Source organism: Leucopleurus acutus (genome assembly GCF_964270905.1).
Source record: "Leucopleurus acutus genome assembly, chromosome: 1".
NCBI classification, from domain to species: Eukaryota; Metazoa; Chordata; class Mammalia; order Artiodactyla; family Delphinidae; genus Leucopleurus; species Leucopleurus acutus.
Window position 1 is genome coordinate 30,984,667 of NC_139142.1, and position 17,497 is coordinate 31,002,163.

The 17,497-nt window shown below is 44.7% G+C and overlaps 1 protein-coding gene across 3 annotated transcripts in view; it reads left to right on the forward strand.

Annotated features, from left to right (window-relative positions):
* Window positions 1-17,497, forward strand: part of MAP3K9 (mitogen-activated protein kinase kinase kinase 9) — a gene marked incomplete at both ends in the record, with an annotated part of 69,729 nt that overhangs the window by 31,584 nt on the left and 20,648 nt on the right. For all 3 annotated transcript variants that reach the window (XM_082839006.1, XM_082839007.1, XM_082839008.1), the window contains one exon: window positions 12,523-12,703. In XM_082839006.1, coding sequence (XP_082695132.1) covers window positions 12,523-12,703 — 181 coding nt within the window. The remainder of the gene's footprint in view (window positions 1-12,522; window positions 12,704-17,497) is intronic.

Below are 17,497 nucleotides of genomic sequence, written 5' to 3' on the forward strand. Positions count from 1 at the left end.
CCACTCCTCTGGAAGCACAGGCTTTGGGACACCTGCTTGGATGCGAGATGATGGCAGACAGGTGGATCCTTTCCTCAGGGACAGTTACTGGCTGTTGTTTTGCAGAACGGTCTTCCAGTGGCAGCACTGTGGTCAGCAGTTCCCAGTGGTGGGCTGCAGACCCCTGGGGAGGGGGCTACTGCTAGGTGCCTTTGAATCTAAATGCATTGTAGAAAGTGTAACTATTCCTATTTCTGTTTTTCAAAGGTGTGTAGGTGCTGTTGTGTTGATAAAATACAAATTCATTTAAAAGCACTTTTCATCGGGGTGTTTAATACAGCATGGTGGTCCTGGGCTCTCATTGTGATTTCCTCCAGACCTGGCTTGTGTCCTGACCCTGCCTCTTGCACCTGTGGACCAGCCTCTCTGAATTTCACTCTCCATGTCTGAAGTGGCTTCCCGAATGGTTGAGAGAATTAAATAAGATTATGCACGTAGGACTTCCCTGGTGGCGCAGTGGTTAAGAATCCGCCTGCCAGTACAGGGGACACGGGTTCAAGTCCTGGTCCGGGAACATCTCACATGCCGCGGAGCAACTAGGCCCGTGCCCCACAACTACTGAGCTCGCGTGCCACAAGTACTGAAGCCCGTGCACCTGGAGCCCGTGCTCTGCAACAAAGAGAAGCCACCGCAATGAGAAGCCCGCGCACCGCAACAAAGAGTAGCCCCCGCTTGCCCCAACTAGAGAAAGCCCGTGCACAGCAACGAAGACCCAATGCAGCCAATAAATAAATAAATAAATAAATTTATTAAAAAAAAGAAAAAAAAGATTATGCATTTAAATAACTTAGCTCAGCTGCAGCGCACACGAAGGCCCCCCCCTGAACATGAGCTCTGGTTATTGTTTTTTTCTTAATCAACACACACTAAAAGTACATCTGCCATCATAATAACATTTTGTAAGCTGAACGGACATATTTTAAAAGATTAGGAATCATTGCCGTAGCTTCTTTGGTGAAGCCAGTGTAGTCAACCCTCAAACAGGTATTTGGGGGCCACTCCTTAACTGACTTAATTAGAAACCTTTGCGGGTGGTTTGTATTCATTCATTCAGGACAAGTATTTATCGAGCGCCTATTATGCCTCTTCAGGTTACAGGCCCAGAAAGGGAGGTCATTACAGTTCAGCTTTGCCCTGGCTCTGGGTCATAGGACAAGGTCACTCATTGTACCGACTGTTCTCTGGCTTTGCCAGGAGTGCATCGCCCACATCCATTAACTTTGGTTTCCTCTTCTTTACCAAGAGGGGGTGGAACCTAAATCCCCAAGCACCCGGTTCTCCCCACCTTTCTGTAGTTCTTCCGACAGGGATTTCTGGCTGCCTGTGCCCAAATGTTTGCTGGGAAGCACGGTTTTCTATGCTGGCTTAGCGCGGCTCTGCTGACAATGCTGAACGCGGCTGGGTCCTCAGCGGCTGCCGGCATGGCAGCACCACACCTCTGCTGAGACGCAGAGTCAAGAAGTCTAGGTGGTGAATCATTTGCCTGGGCGAGCAAGTCTGTCTGGCCTCTCTTGGTCTTGCCTGGAGGGACAGTGGGCTGAGGGCCAGGGCGCAGGAGAGGCTGGGGCTTGGATGTTGGCCGTGCTCTCACTGCATGCTGGTGCCCCATGAGTGAGGCTCTTCTATGTGGCTCTGGCTGATTCAGCACCACAGAGGGCCTGCTGTGTGCTTACTGCTGGCCTGTTGGTACCCTGGGCTGCTGGGTGGGGCTGGAGCCCAAGGTCTTCTTCCCACCTCCACTGCAGGCAATGGGCTGCAGGAAGCTAGCGTCTCCAGTGCTGACTCAGGCCTGGCTGTGTCTGGTGAGTGGAGCCTTTCTCTGGGGTAGAATCATTTGGCCTAACTCCTCTTCGCCCTTGAGTGTAGCTGTCCTTCAGCTCAGGTGGGTGGTGGAAATTGGCTGACCCCAGGAGAGACCAACACAGCTTTCAGGGAATTATAGACTCTGAGAATGTCAGAGATGGGGGCACAGGGGCCTGGTGAAGATCGCACAGTGCTGAAGCCAGAACCCAGGCGTTCTGGGTCTTCATCTGTTGCTTTTTCCTTTCTGCCTTGCTGAAGCTCAGAGATAGTTCTGGTTAAGGTGGGAGAGGATGCTGTGACGTACATCTGGTGGTTGAACTCTGAGCTCTGACAGGAGCGAGCAAGAGGACAGATTTCTCCAACTGGGAGAGATAGAGGAACCAAGCCAAGGAAAGCCGGAAGCCCCTGCAGGATACCTCTGGATACAGACTACGTCAGTTTCCTTCTCCCTACCCCAGCAAACTAATGAAAGCAAAGGCAGGATCTGGGCTGGGATGGCAGGCTGAACACATACAAATACTACCTCAGCTTGTGCTCTCTCTTAAAACCCAGCTAGAACCACAGGAACTCACAAGACCAACAGCAGAGTAGACAACAGTAGCGAAGTTTTAGAAGCTGGAAAACAGATGAGCCGTAACTAACTTAGGAGGTTTGAGAAAGATAATTTTAAGCTGACAGTGAGGAAAGCAAAGAACGAATTTATATCACAGAATCCCTAAAAGTCTAGGAACTGGCAGCACCAGGTACCTCCAGAACTGGAGTGAAGCGGGTGCTAAAATAAAACGGGTCAGGTAGCGATGATATGAAATGCATTCCTCCTCCACTCCGTGCAGCCAGCTGACTGCCTTTCCTTTAGGAAGAGGAAAATGGTTTCTGGACTGGGGGACGCAGGCACAGGGTATGGGTATGGGAACTTTAATTTAAAAATGGAATGATGTTCCATTTTTAAAATAACTGTTTAAAAATATTTAAAAAAAAAATTTTTTAAATAACTGTTTACATATGGAAGCCTGCGACCACCTTGGCCCTCCCCCAACTTGATTCCCAGCACACTGGCAGCCAGACCTTTATTTTCCCACAGTTGGAAGAGTGCTTGACCAGCTCAACAGAATGACCGCAGGTATTCTTGTCTAGGTTTCCCTGGCTCTCCCTACAGAGAAGCTTGAAGTTGACAGATTCCTTCTGTGTGCTTAGAGGTTCTAGTTAGCTTTTGATCCCTCACTCCTTGCCCCCAACCCCCGCCCAAACTTATTATTATGGAAGACACACACACAAGGAAGGAGAAACAGCATGATGAGCCCCCATGTACTCGGACAGTTTCCAAAATGACCAACTCATGGGTAATCTTGTCTCTTCAGTCACCCCACTCATTTCCACCCTTGATTATTTTGAAGTACATCTGCGACATTTTTTTTTGGGTAAATATTTCAGTATGTACCTTTGAAACATAAGGATTTCCTTTTTAAAGCATAAGCCCAATTTGGTTCTTGATCATGAACAGACAATCAAGGAGTACAGCAACTCTGAGCAAAAGTGCATTAGAGACCAAAGCACAAATAGAAAAAGCAGCTGAGACAGACTGCACTGGGAGAAACAAAGAAATAAAAAAAGAACCATTAGTAATATGCTCAGGTAAAAGAAAGGATATTGTGCCCGTATTACAGAAACAGGCATTACACAGCTACATGTGCTCTTGCCACTCAATTGAAAAAAAAATTCAGAGAACAAAACAGAGGTCCATTAGAAATTACAATCATGATAGGGGAAATGAGAAGAAACCCAATAGAAGGGTTAGAAGACAAAGTGATGACATCTCAGAAAGAAGATCAAAAAGCAAAAAAGATGAAAAATAGAGGAGAAAAGATAAGAAAACTGGAGGACCAGTAAAGAAAGACTAATACCTAAATAATAGAGGTGCTAGAGAGAGAGAAAACAGAGAAATATAGGGGAGGAAAATAACAGTAAGATACTTCAAGAAAATTCCCTGCAACTGAAGAGCATGAGAGTTCAGATTTGGAAGTACTCACGAAGTCCCCACCCAAGGTGTATTCCTATTCCTTTGATATTTCAGAACACTGGGGATTAAGAAGAGACTAAAAATTTCCCAAAAGAAAAAGACATGTCACATACAGAGCATCAGAAAGCAAAATGGCTCGGGGCTCCTTAACTGCAGTGTTGGAAGCAAGAAATTGATGCACGATGCCTTCAAAACGATGAAGGAAAATCTCCTATCATTTTTATGCCAAGTATGGGGATGGAATGTAGACATTTTCTAACAAAAAAAAAATGTACCTTCCATGTGTTCTTTCTAAAGAGCTGTTGGAGAATGCATATCACCAAAGTAAGAGGAAAGCAGCAGAAAGAGAAAGTGGGGTACAGGACGTGGGAGATAGATGAAGGGAAACCCGAGGACTGTGAAAGGAGATCCCAGGGGAGCAGCTGTGCATCGGACATAGAGGGGGGCAGTTTAGATCCGGTAGTGTGACTCAGGACGCTCATCACCAACTCACCTATTGCTGGTGTTCCGTCAATTTAACCTGAGGACTGACTACCTGGGGAGCCTGGTCAGGATTCTTCTCTGTATTTGGCTGTCTTGCTCATGTGCTGATGAAGCTCTTTGTCCTGTTGGCTGGACAGACGGAAGTGTTTTCGTTGCCCAACCCCAAGAACCCGAGTGAATTTAGAAACAGAAAATACAGGGAGCCCACTCCCCAACCAAATTTCTGATGGATGTCCAGTATCTGCATGTCTCCCCGCAGTTCCGTGCTGCCACATGTCCCCACTGTGGTCATCTCTGCAGGTTTTCTACTACTCATATATGATGGTGCTTACTGACTTCCCAGAAAGGGCTCTAGTCAGCTCTCTGGGACCATGGCCAGACGCTGTATTTAGCTTATTTCCTTGAGAGCCTTCATGTAACAAAGGCAGTATTTTTACTGTATTGTGGGTAGAATTGTGTCCCCCTGAAAAAGACGTGATGAAGTTCTAACCTGTGAATGTGACCTTATTCGGAAATAGGATCTTTGTAATCAAGTGAAGATGAGGTCCTACTGGATAGGGACTGGACCTCGTCCAATGCCTGATGTTTTTATAGGAAGAGGGAAATTTGGATACAGACACATGGCGATGGGAATGCCATGTGAAGAACAGAGACAGACGCAGAGGGCAGATGGCCAGTGAAGAGGTTGGAGTCATGCTGCCCTAAGCTGGGGAACACCAAGAATGGCTGGCAGACACCAGGAGCTGGAAGAGGCAAGGGAGGATTCTCCCTGCAGCCTTTGGAGGTAGCATGGCCATGGCCGACACCTTGATTTTAGACTAGAATTCTTGCCGTCAGATCTGAGAGACAGTAGATTTCGGTTGTTTTAAGCCACCACATTTGTGTTAATTTGTTAGGCAGCCCTAGGAAACTAGTATACACAGCTACATTTGTGCTTGTCACTCACTTTTACAAAACTAAGCAATATCTTAATTTATGGATGTATACATAGGTGGTAAGATGACAAAGTGAGGTAAAGGGATAAATAACAGAAGTCAAGATTGTGAGACGCCTGGGGAGAGGGAAGGGATGTGATGGAGAGGAACGTGTGGAGCTTCTAAGGGACTGGATGGAGTCATATGGGTTTTCATCTTATTTTCTTTAAATCTTTTTTTTTTTTTTTTTTGCGGTACGTGGGCCTCTCACTGTCGTGGCCTCTCCCGTTGCGGAGCACAGGCTCCGGACGCGCAGGCTCAGCGGCCATGGCTCACGGGCCCGGCCGCTCCGCGGCATGTGGGATCTTCCCGGACCGGGGCACGAACCCGTGTCCCCTGCATCGGCAGGCGGACTCTCAACCACTGCGGCACCAGGGAAGCCCTTGGTTTAGTCTTCTTTTTTTTTATAAAGTTTACTGTCAAAGGTATATACACATAAAAGAGTGTATTAAAAACACGATTTGGGGCTTCCCTGGTGGCGCATTGGCTGAGAGTCCGCCTGCCGATGCAGGGGACACGGGTTCGTGCCCCGGTCCGGGAAGATCCCACATGCCGCGGAGCGGCCGGGCCCGTGAGCCATGGCCGCTGAGCCTGCGCGTCCGGAGCCTGTGCTCCGCAACGGGAGAGGCCACAAAAAAAAAAAAAAAAAAACTTTATTGCTAAAAAAATGTTAACCATCATCTGAGCCTTCAGTGAGTCATATCTTTTTGCTGGTGGAGGGTCTTGCCTCAGTGTCGAGGGCTGCTGGCTGATCAGGGTGGCCATTTCTTAAAATAAGACAGTGAAGTCTACTGCATTGATTGACTCTTATTTCTCATCTATAGACAAATGATTTCTCTACAGCATACAATGCTTTTTTGATAACCTTTTACCCACAGTAGAGCTTCTTTTGATATTGGAGTCAGTTCTCTCAAACCCTGCAGCTGCTTTATCAACTAAGTTTTATGTAATATTCTACCTTTGTCATTTCAATGATCTGCACCAGGAGAAGATTCCGTCTTGAGAAATCACTTTCTTTGCTCATCCATTAAGAAGCAACTCCTCATTTGTTAAAGTTTTATCATGAGATTGCAGCAATTCAGTCCCATCTTCAGGCTCCACTTAATTCTAGTTGCTGTTTCCATCACATCTGCAGTTACTTCTTCCATCTGAGTCTTGAACCCCTCAAAGTCATCCATGAGGGTTGGAGCCAACTTCTTCCAAATTCCTGTTAATGTTGATATTTTGAACATCATGGATGTTCTTAATGGCATCTAGAATGTTGAATCCTTTCCAGAAGGTTTTTAGTTGACTTTGCTCAGATCCATCAGAGAAATCACTATGGCAGCTCTAGCCTTAAGAAATGTATTTCTTAAGTAGTTTTAAGTCTTCAAAGGCGAAGTTGCACCTTGATCCACGGGGTGCAGAATGGATGTTGTGTTAGCAGGCATGAAAACAACAAGAATCTCATTGTACATCTCCATCAGAGCTCTTGGGTGGCCACATGTATTGTCAGTGAGCGGTAATATTTTGAAAGGAGTCTTTTTCTGAGCAGTAGGTCTCAACAGTGAGCTTAAAGTAATCAGTAAACCATGTTATAAACAGATGTGCTGTCATCCAGGCTTCGTTGTTCATTTAGAGAACACAGGCAGAGTAAATTTAGCATAATTCTTAAGGACCCTAGGATTTTTGGAATGGTAAATGAGCATTGGCTTCAGCTTAAAGTCACCAGCTGCATTAGCCCCTAAAAAGAGAATCAGCCTGTCCTTTGAAGCTTTGAAGTCAGGTATTGACTTCTCCTCTCTAGCTATGAAAGTCCTAGGTAGCGTCTTCTTCCAATAGAATGCTGTCTCATCTACACTGAAAATCTGTTGTTTAGTGGAGCCCCCTTCATTAATGATCTTAGCTAGATCTTCTGGATAACTTGCAGCAGCTTCTACATGAGCACTTGCTGCTCCACCTTGCTCTTTTATGTTATGGAGACGGCTTCTTTCCTTAAACCTCTTGAACCAACCTCTGCTAGCTCCAGACTTTTCTTCTGCAGCTTCCTAACTTCTCTCAGCCTTCATAGAGAGTCAGGGTCTTGCTCTGGTTTAGGCTTTGGCTTAAGGGAATGTTGTGGCTGGTTTGATATTCTATCCAGAGCACTAAAACTTTCTCCATATTGGCACTAAGGCTGTTTTGCTTTCTTATCATCTGTGTGTTCACTGGAGTAGCACTTTTAATTTCCTTCAAGAGCTTTCCCTTTACATTCAGAACTTGACTCACTGATACAAGAGGCCTAGCTTTTGGCCTTTTTTGGCTTTTGACATGCCTTCCTCACCAAGCTTAATCATTTCGAGTTTTTGATTTAAAGTGAGACAGTTTCACCTGAACACTTAGAAACCATAGTAGGGTTCTTACATGGCCTAATTTCAGTATTGTTGCGTCTCAGGGAATAAGGAGGCCCGAGGAGAGGAAGAGAGATGGGGGAACAGCCCGTTGGTGGAGCAATCAGAACACACACAGCACTTACCGATTAAGTTTCCCATCTTACGTGGGCATGGTTTGTGGTTCCCCAAAACCATTACAACGGTAACATCAAAGATCACTGATCACCATAACAGACGTAATAATAATGAAAATGTTTGAAATATTGGGAGAATTGCCACGTGTGACACAGAGACCGGAAGTGAGCAAATGCTGTTGGAAAAATGGCGCCAATAAACTTGCTCAGTGCAGGGTTCTCACAAACCTTCAATCTGTAAAAAAATGCAATATCTGTGAAACACAATAAAACGAGGTATGCCTGTACATAGTAAATGAGCAATAATGGGTAGCTATCATTATTATTTAATCAACCATTCCATTTATTTATACAGTAAAAATTTATTACATGGTTATTTTGTGTCAGGGCCTGCCAGGCTTCCTACCAGGGTTCTCAATACCTTGAACTTGGAGTCCCATGGTTTCCACTTATGTATGAGACACTTAGTCGTAATCGTAGTAATGATAGCTGTAATGTCCTGAGCTCCTAATTATGTGTCAGGCATTCTGCTAGGTGCTTTATTACTGTATTGCCTTTAATCTTTATCCCCATTTTATAGAAGCAGGAATAGAGATGTAGAGTCTATGAAACTTACCCAGGGTTACATAGAAAATGTCAAGCCTGGGATTTAGATTGTCTGCTCTTTTTTTCTTTTTTCTTTTCTGTTTTCTGTTCTGCACTGACTGTTGTTACTGTCACCCTAAATCCATTATGTCCCAGACTGAACTTGGTTTCCTCAAATGGGCTTTGTCTTTCAACTTCTCGGTCAGGGGCACTACCATTCTACTTGTCACCCATGTCTGAAAGGCGGGAGATGTCTCCTTTCTCCATCAAGCCCCTATATCTGGTTAATCACTAGGATTTTAGTTCAAATGCATCTTTTTCTCCCTCTTTCTCTTATCCTGGCTGGTCCCCTCTTGACTTGGATTTGTTAGTTTTCAGCATTTGTTCCACTGCCCCCCATGAAAGGGGAGGTTTACACAATACACTTTCATGGACTTCACCAGATTTTGATAAAACACCCTTAACGTTTTCCAAGAAGTAAAGCACAGTAGTTTGTTACTGCTGCAGCTGCTTGTCAGCGGTAGAAGCTTGGAATGGGCTCACAGCAGTGGTACAGATAAGTAAGCTGCTGTGACTATAACCTTTCTCTCCTACCCAGGAAAACATGTTGGGAGAGAACTATGCTCCACTCTGTTTTAAAAAGTAAAGCTTTCCCCTTTAACAAACAGTACTGGGAAAAGTGGATATCCACATGCAAAAGGATGGCGTTGGACCCCTATCTCATATGATATACGGAAATTAAAGAAGAATGGATCAACAACCCAAATATAAGAGCTGAAACTGTAATACTCTTAGAAGAAAACATAGGGGCAAATCTTCATGAACTTGAATTTGACAGCTCTTTGGTATGACATCAAAAGTACTGTATGAGCAACAAAAGGAAAAATAGAGAAAGTGGACTTCATCTACATTGAAAACTTTTGTGCATCAAAGGACATTATCAAGTAGTAAAGAGACAGCCTACAGAGAGGGAGAAATGTGTGCAAATCACATATTTGATAAGGGTCTAGTATCCAGCGCATATAAAGAACTCATAACTCAACAACAAAACAACAGACATTTCTTCAGAGAAGACATACAAATGGCCAAAAAGCACATGAAAAGATGCTCAACGTCGTTAGTCATTAGGGAAATGCAAATCAAAACCACAGTGAGATACCACTTCACACCCACTAGAATGGCTATAATAAGAAAAAGGGAAATGACAAGTATGGTGAGGATGTGGAGAAACTGGAACCTCCATACATTGCTAATGGGAACGTAAAATGGTTCAGCTGCTCTGGAAAATAGTTTGCTGATTCTTCAAAAAGTTCAACATAGAATTACCACATAAACTAGTAATTCCACTCCTAAAGAATTGAAAACAGGTACTCAAACAAGTATACGTGTACACGTGTTCATAGTAGATTCACAGTAACCAACAGATGGAAACAACCCAAATGTCTGTCAATGGACAGAAGGAGAAACAAATAGTGGTATATACATATGATTGAATATTATGCAGTCAGAAGAAGGAGTAAAGTGCTGGTATGAGCAACAATGTGGATGAACCTTGGAAACATGATGCTAAGTGAAATAACCAGATGTGTCACATACTGTATGATTCCATTTATATGAGATATGCAGAATAGGTAAATCGATAGAAATAGGAAGCAGGTTGGTGGTTGCCAGAGGCTGGGAAGAGGGGAGAATGGGGAACAATGCTTAACGGCTGTGGAATTTCCTTTTTGGGGGTGATGAAAATGTTTTGGCACTAGGTAGAGGGGATGGTTGTACGACGTTGTGAATGTACTAAATGCTACTGAATTGTTCACTTTAAAATGGTTAATTTCACGTTATGTGAATTTCATCTCAATTTTTAAAATCTCCAAAAAAAAAAAAAGTAAAGCTTTCACAAACTTTGTTGCTTTAATTGTTAATAGTAAGGCATACTTGGTAGATATCAGTATTTCAGGACACTGTTCTTGAGAATCATTGCTGGAATTGCTAGCTGCCAGGATTATAGCCCGCTCTCCTTTGCTGGGGGCAGGACCCCTAGGCCAGGGCTTTCTAACTCAGATGCCTTCAGGGGCATTTATCCTGTTGGGATAAATGTTTGAGGTCAGCTGGATGTAAGGCATCAGGGAGTCATGGAGATTAGGTGGAACTGGGCTGGACGTGCACTGTCTAAATGCATTCCAGTTTAGACAGACTGCCCCTGGGCTGGTTCTTGCCCCGTCTTCATCTTTCGGCCATCCGTCTTAAGCCATCTGACAGACTGATGTATTTTAAAAATCATCTTCAGCATGCCATCCCATTTGTAAAAACCAATTTCCTGTCGCAGAATCTAAATCTCTCTGCCTTCCCTTTCCCGCAGAGGCTCTGAGAAAGCTCAGCTGGACCCATACAGCCTCGTGAAACTGTTAGCCTCCTCCTACCTCACCCTGTCCCAGCCACCTGGAGGCCTCGGGTGACAGGACTGAGCCCCATTAGATCTGTAAGGGGAAAGGCTCTCTCTGAATCCTCCGTTTAAGGGCGACTCAGGGAAATGCTCAGCAGCTGGTTGAGGGCATGGTGGGTTTCTGTGGTGCCACTTCCCCAGCAGTCTGAATGCATGTCAGTCCGTTATCTGTCTACCCGCAGAGAAGGAGAGAGAGGCACAGAAGAATCTGGAAAGAGTTTTGTGATTAGATGAGATGTAGGAAGTTGTTTTTTGTTTGTTCGTTTTCATCTGCCCAAGCTTTTAGAGGCTTGGACCCATCAGGATGCTGGAAGCTTGGAGCGGGCGGGGTGTGTCAGGGGAGCAGGGCGGAGGGTGTGGAGGAAGGAGGCTTAGTCCATTAGATCTAGGGAGTGGCTGGCACCGACTTCTCTTATGCTTCCAGCCCTATAGCTGCTTGTAATCCCTCTTTACTGCTGATGTTCTGGGAAGCATGTAGGACGTAGAGATCTTTGGCCCACGTCCTTTCATTATGTAACACTTCAGTGGACGTGTGCCGGGGCGGGGTTTGGGGGAGCAGGAAGAGAAAAGTACCGTCGTGTGACTTGAGGGACTCCCTGCGGCTCTTGCCCCCAAATCCAGCCCCCTTACCCCACTCTCCCCGTTTAGACTTGAACGGCAGAGAGAATCTTCCCTCCTTCCCTGAAACCCCCTGTACAGAGCTCTGAACTCCCGGTGGCTCAGCGTCTGGCCCACAGAGGTGGTGCTGACCCGGGGCCCTTGGAACCGTCCCACCTGTGGAGATGGAGGCTCGGCCTCCTCGTATCCCAGGAGCTTGCTCGCTGCCGACTCAGGCAGGGTTTCTGGCCTTTGCTTACAGCACTTTAGTCGACGGGCGTTTTTGCTCTTTGAGGGGAGATTGGCTCCCACGAGGGCATGCTTCTCGCTGGAGCCGTCACGTGGGTGAGCCTCAGCGTGTGTGCCCTCTGACCTCCAACCTGTCAGCCACTCCCCAGTGGGTGCTGGTGAGTTCCTGGATTAAGGGAAAATCTCTGCCCAAATGACATGCTTTTTTTTTTCTTTATTTTTTATTTTATATTGGAGGGTAGTTGGTTAACAATGTTGGACACCTGAAACTAAGACATGCTTTCTTAAGACTTTAAATAAAGTCACGTGGAGAGGTTCATGGAAACTGTTGAGACACTGTCGGAAACCTTAGAAGCCCAGCAGGCAACCTCCACTCCTGGTGCTGTGAGAGTGCTCACAGCCCAGCGGTGGCCTGGAAGTCAGGAAGGCCGGGTAGCCGCTCCTCAGAAGGGTAGGCTGTGAGTGGGCCGTGTGGTGGCATGGCAGCAGGGAAGGCTCTCCAGCCAGGCTGCCAGGGTTTCAGCCCTGGCTTATTAGTTGAGTGGCCTTGGAAGATTTATTTAGTGGTGCTGTATCTCAGTTTCCTCACCTGTTTGTAGAGCAGCGACGGCAATAGTATGTACCTCATGAGGTTGTTGCGAGGGTTGAAGATAATGCCTGTAAAGTACTTGGCACCGAAACGGGTGCATCCTAGGTGTTTAAAGATGGCGGCTCCCACCACCCACCCCTGGGAGCCACGCGATGGAGCCTGCAGGAGAGGACAAGAGGATGGCGGGAGGGCTCTGTATTGTGTGGTTTCCCCGTGATTCACGCAGACTCTGGTTTCTTCTGTATTCCTTTCCTTGCCCAGTACTGATCCTCCAGAAGGTGGAGAACGGAGACCTGAGCAAAAAGGTTCTGAAGATCACCGATTTTGGCCTGGCTCGGGAGTGGCACCGAACCACCAAGATGAGCGCAGCAGGGACGTATGCCTGGATGGCACCTGAAGTCATTCGTGCCTCCATGTTTTCCAAAGGCAGCGACGTGTGGAGGTAAGGTCCAGAGGTGCAGGGTCAGCGGCCCCCAGATCTATTTTGGCTGCACAGATGCTTCGGGACTTGGAGAACTGGGGTTGCATAGAATCCCAGGCACCCCAGGTAGGTCTAGGTGACCCCTTCAGAGCAATCTACACTAACTCCCTCGTTGCCAAAGGACAGTTTCTAACACCTTCATCTGCCAGAAATCCCCCCAGTACCACCTCTGTGTAGGCCCCTTGGTGTTGGCGATTGCTTCCTAGGAAGGACCAGGAGATTCCAGGGGAGAATAGGTAAATAGGTACTGACCTCCAGGGTGGGGAGGGCACCCAGACAGTCCTGGAGACCTTCCCCACGGTCACCCTGGCTTGCTTAGCAACAGTGGCTGTTACTGTTGGACTTGTTCTCACTATAAGCCCTTCAGCTGATGAGTATTGTTTGTGCTGTCTCTTTTTTCTGGGTGGGCTGGAAATTATCCTTTCCAGTCATCCAGTTAAGCTTTTAGTCAAGGCTCTGTCTTGCCTGTCGAGCATTGATATAGAAATGGGAAAAGATAGGTCTCAAGCATGTGCCCAGAACTGCAGAGTCAAAGGTTAGACCAACCGTTCCCCTTAGTTAATGTCAGCCCAAGAGGTCACAAGGACATGTTGGATCCAAAAATCTTTCTCCCACTGATGGGAGGATGAGCATCTACAGAGTAAGCATCCTCATGGCTGTGAGACAGTAGCATCACCTTGGTAGGCAAAAGAAAGGACTGTAGATTATCATCGTATTTCATCTATGAAGTTGTTGCTTCTTGTTGTAAAGTGAGCTTGTTGTGTGTGTGTATATTTTACTTGTTGTAAAGTGAGCTTGTGTGTGTGTATATTTTAAATAACAGCTTTATTGAGGTATTACTCACATACTGTAAAGTGCACTTTTTAAAATGTATAAGCCAGTGGTTTTTAGTAAATTTACAATGTTTTACATTGATCATCGTTGTTATCAGTTTCCTAAGGCTGCTGTAACAAATTACCACAAACCTGGTGGCGTAAAGCAATACAAATTTACAGCCTAGAGGCCAAAAGTCTGAAATCGGTATCAGCAGGGCCATACTCTCTCCAGAGACTCTGGGGCAGATTCTGTTGCAAATAAGGATTCTGGGTATTAGGACATGGACATATCTTTTCAAGGCCACCATTCGACCCATGACAACCACTGACTATTTCCAGAATATTTTTTATCACTCAAAAAAACCCTCAATACCTATTAGTAGTCATTCCCTCATACCCCCTACCCTCCCCCTACACCCTGGCAACCACTAATTTACCTTCTGTCACTGTGGATTTGCCTCTTCTGGACATTTCATATAAGTGGAATCATACAGTACGTGCTCTTCTGTGACTGGCTTTTTTCACTTGCATAATGTTTCCAGGGTTCATATATGTTTTTCAGAACTTCATCCTTTTAATAGCTGAATCATATTCCATCATATGGGTATACCACAATCTGTCTGTTCTTTAGTTGATGGACATTTGGGTTGTTTCACTTTTTGTCTAATGTAAATAATGCTGCTGTGGACATTTGTTTACATGCTTTTGTGTGAACATATGTTTTCAGTTCTCTTGGATGGTATACACCTAGGAGTGAAATTTTCTGATTCATATGGTAATTCTGTATTTAACTTTTTCAGGAACTGCCAGACAGTTTTTTACCACAGCCATTACCATGAGCAACGCATGAGGGTTCCAATTTCTCCACATCCTCTCAACACTTGTTATTTTTTATTATAGCCATCCTAGTGGATGTGAAGTGGTACATCTCACTGTGGTTTTGATTTGTGTTTCCCTAATGACATCGAGCATCTTTCCACGTGCTTATTGGCCATTTGTATATCTTCTCTGAATAACTATCTGTTCAAATCCTTTGCCAATTTTAAAATTGGGTTATATGTCCTTCCATTTTTATGTTGAAAGGGTTCTTTATATATTCCAGATAAAAGTCCCTTATCAGATACATGATTTGCAAATAATTTCTCCCATTCTGTGGTTTTTCTTTTCACTTTCTTGATGGTATCCTTTGAAACACAAGCATTTTTAGTTTTGACGACGTTCGGTTTATCAGTTTTTTCTTTGATTGCTTGTGCTTTTGGTGTCATATCTAAGAAACGAAGTCATGAAGTTTTATACATATGTTTTCTTCTAAGAGTTTTGTAATTTTAGCTCTTACATATAGGTCCATTTTGTTCCGTTTTGTTCCATTTTGACCTGATTTTTGTATGTGGTGTGAGGTAGGAGTCCGGCTTCATTCTTTTACATGTGGCTATCTAGTTGTCCTAGCGCCATTTGTTTAAAAGACTGTTTCTTTCCTCATTGAATTGTCTTGGCATCCCTGTCAAGAAGCAGTTCACCACAAATGAAAGAGTTTATTTTTGGATTCTCAATTCTACTCCATTGATCTATGTGTCTCCCATTTTGCCAGTGCCACCTGTTTTAAGAACTGTAGCTTTGTACTAAGTTTTGAAATTAGGAAGTGTGAGTCTTCCAACTTTCTTCTTTGTCAAGATTATTTTCGCTATTCCAAATCTCTTCAATTTCCATACAAATTTTAGGATCATTTTGCCAGTTTCTGAGAATTAGGCAGCTAGAATTTTGATGGGGATTATGTTAAGTCTGTAGATCACTTTGGGGAGTATTGCCATCTAATAATATTGTCTTTCAATCCATGAACATGGGATATCTTCCTGTTTATTTAGACCTTCTTTAATTTCTTTCAGTGATGTTTTATAGCTTCTGTATATTGAATCTTATTTCACTACACATTAATTATGGGTGAAGTACCTATTGTAAAGAAAAGAGTTTTCCTTTCCTTAAAATATCTGACTAGATCTCATTAGGTTGAGCTGTATCCTGATATTCAACTGTTTTTCACCCACAAAAGCAGCAATTTCATATGCTTCAACCTACACTTTCATTGCTTGACTGTAGGCTAATGAGATTAGTTAATGTATTAATTAAGCTAAGCTGCTATTGCAAAGAGACCTACTGATGGTAGAAGTGTACTTCTTTTTCAAGAGTAGTCCAGCCTGTCTAGGCTGGTGGGGCAGCTTTGCACCTTGAGATCATTCAGGAACTCAGGTCCTTTCAGCATCCCTCGGCGTGTTATTCTTTTCTGAATGGTTACATCTGAGTGAAAGTGACTTCAGAATAATTATATCCCACAGAAAAGGGGAAAGAGAGCTTATCCATGGCAAGAAGCTTGTCTTTAATTTGGAGATGACTCCAAAAGTAGCTATTATTATTTCCGTTTTACAGATGAGGTAACCAAGGCTTAGATGATTGAAATCAGTTGCCTAGGTTGAGCCAGGTGGTAGAGGTAAAGCTGTGATTTGAACTAGATATGTGTCTCTTGAAACTGTGTGCTTTTAGCCACGTCACCATCTATATACTCTTACTCCTGCGCTTTGGGCACCCTCTTCCGGGGTGATTGGCCCACCATGCCTGGGACCCAGCAGCCTGTCCCAAGAGGGCCAAAGCATGTCTAGGAACTCGGGACAGAGCTGGTTCCCAGACTGACTTGTAATGCATTTATTCCTCCAAGAAATGTTTGTTGAATACATACTTACTCTGTTATGACCAAGCAAGTGGACTTGCTTCCCGCTGTACGATGGAAAGACCAAACACCAAGGCAACGGTCTTTTGCAGAGAGAAAAAGGATTTATTGCAGGGTGGCCAAGCAAGGAGGCAGGAGGCAATGCTCAGATATGTCTCCCCAGTTGATCAGCTGTTGAGCAGGATGTTTATCATGGAAGTAGGGAATAAGAGGCGGGGGCGGTGGGTGCTGGGAAATGGTCGGTGGAAAGTAATTTGTACGTTTCTGGAGTTCTCTGCCCAGGCTCAGCTGTTCTTCATGCCTCTTCATGGGTTGCATGTGCAAATTCAGGGGGGTTTCCTATGTTACATGGGGTGGATTTTCAGCCTGTGATGTCTAAAGTTCACTATCAAAGTTCACCATTGGTTGTCCTAGTCCCTCAGCGTGCCTGAAGGGGCTGTCAGCAGGTTGTCTGCATATCTGTGGTTTCCCTGGTATTCTGCAAAACAAGCTTGGTGTCTTCCACGTATCATTTTATTTCTATCTTGTTTCTACCTTATGGGCCTTGAATGTGTAAGGTAAGGGTATGGCTTCATTGTCAGGTACAGGGCTGAGCCTGAATCCAACCCCCTTCCCTCCCACTCCCCTCCTGGAGCTCATGTGGGGCCTTGGGCCTCTGCAGTTGGTGGGTGCCCAGGGCCAGCTGAGTTTGTCTCACTGTTCTTCGAGTATAGTTCTCTAGGCCCCCTCTGTGCTGTGGTGGAGCGTAAGATAAGAATGGCCCAGACCCCCTCAAGAAAAGCAGTGCCTGCCCTTTGGTTGTGTTGTGCAGGAAGGGCACTGGTGACAGCCAGAGGCCATCGTCCCTCGGTGACTCTCTGCCTGTCGTGTGTAGGAGGAGGTGGAGGCATTTTGTTCATTAATCATTTTACGTTGTTTAAATTACGGAAGGAAAACATGTTCACTATAGAAAAAAATAGAAAATATGAATAAACAAAAAAAGAAAAAGAAAAGGAAAGAAAAGAAAAAATCACCCACAGCGCACTTCTAAAGATAATCTATGTTGACATTTTGGTGTGTTTATTCCTGTTCCTGTGATCACCCACCCATCCCTTAAAATGGGATCATTCTATTTTGTGAGCTGCTTTTTGAATGTAACAGAGCATGAACATATTGCCATGTTAATAAGTATTTAGTATGTCAATAAATATATTAACATACACATTTATACATAGGTTAGTA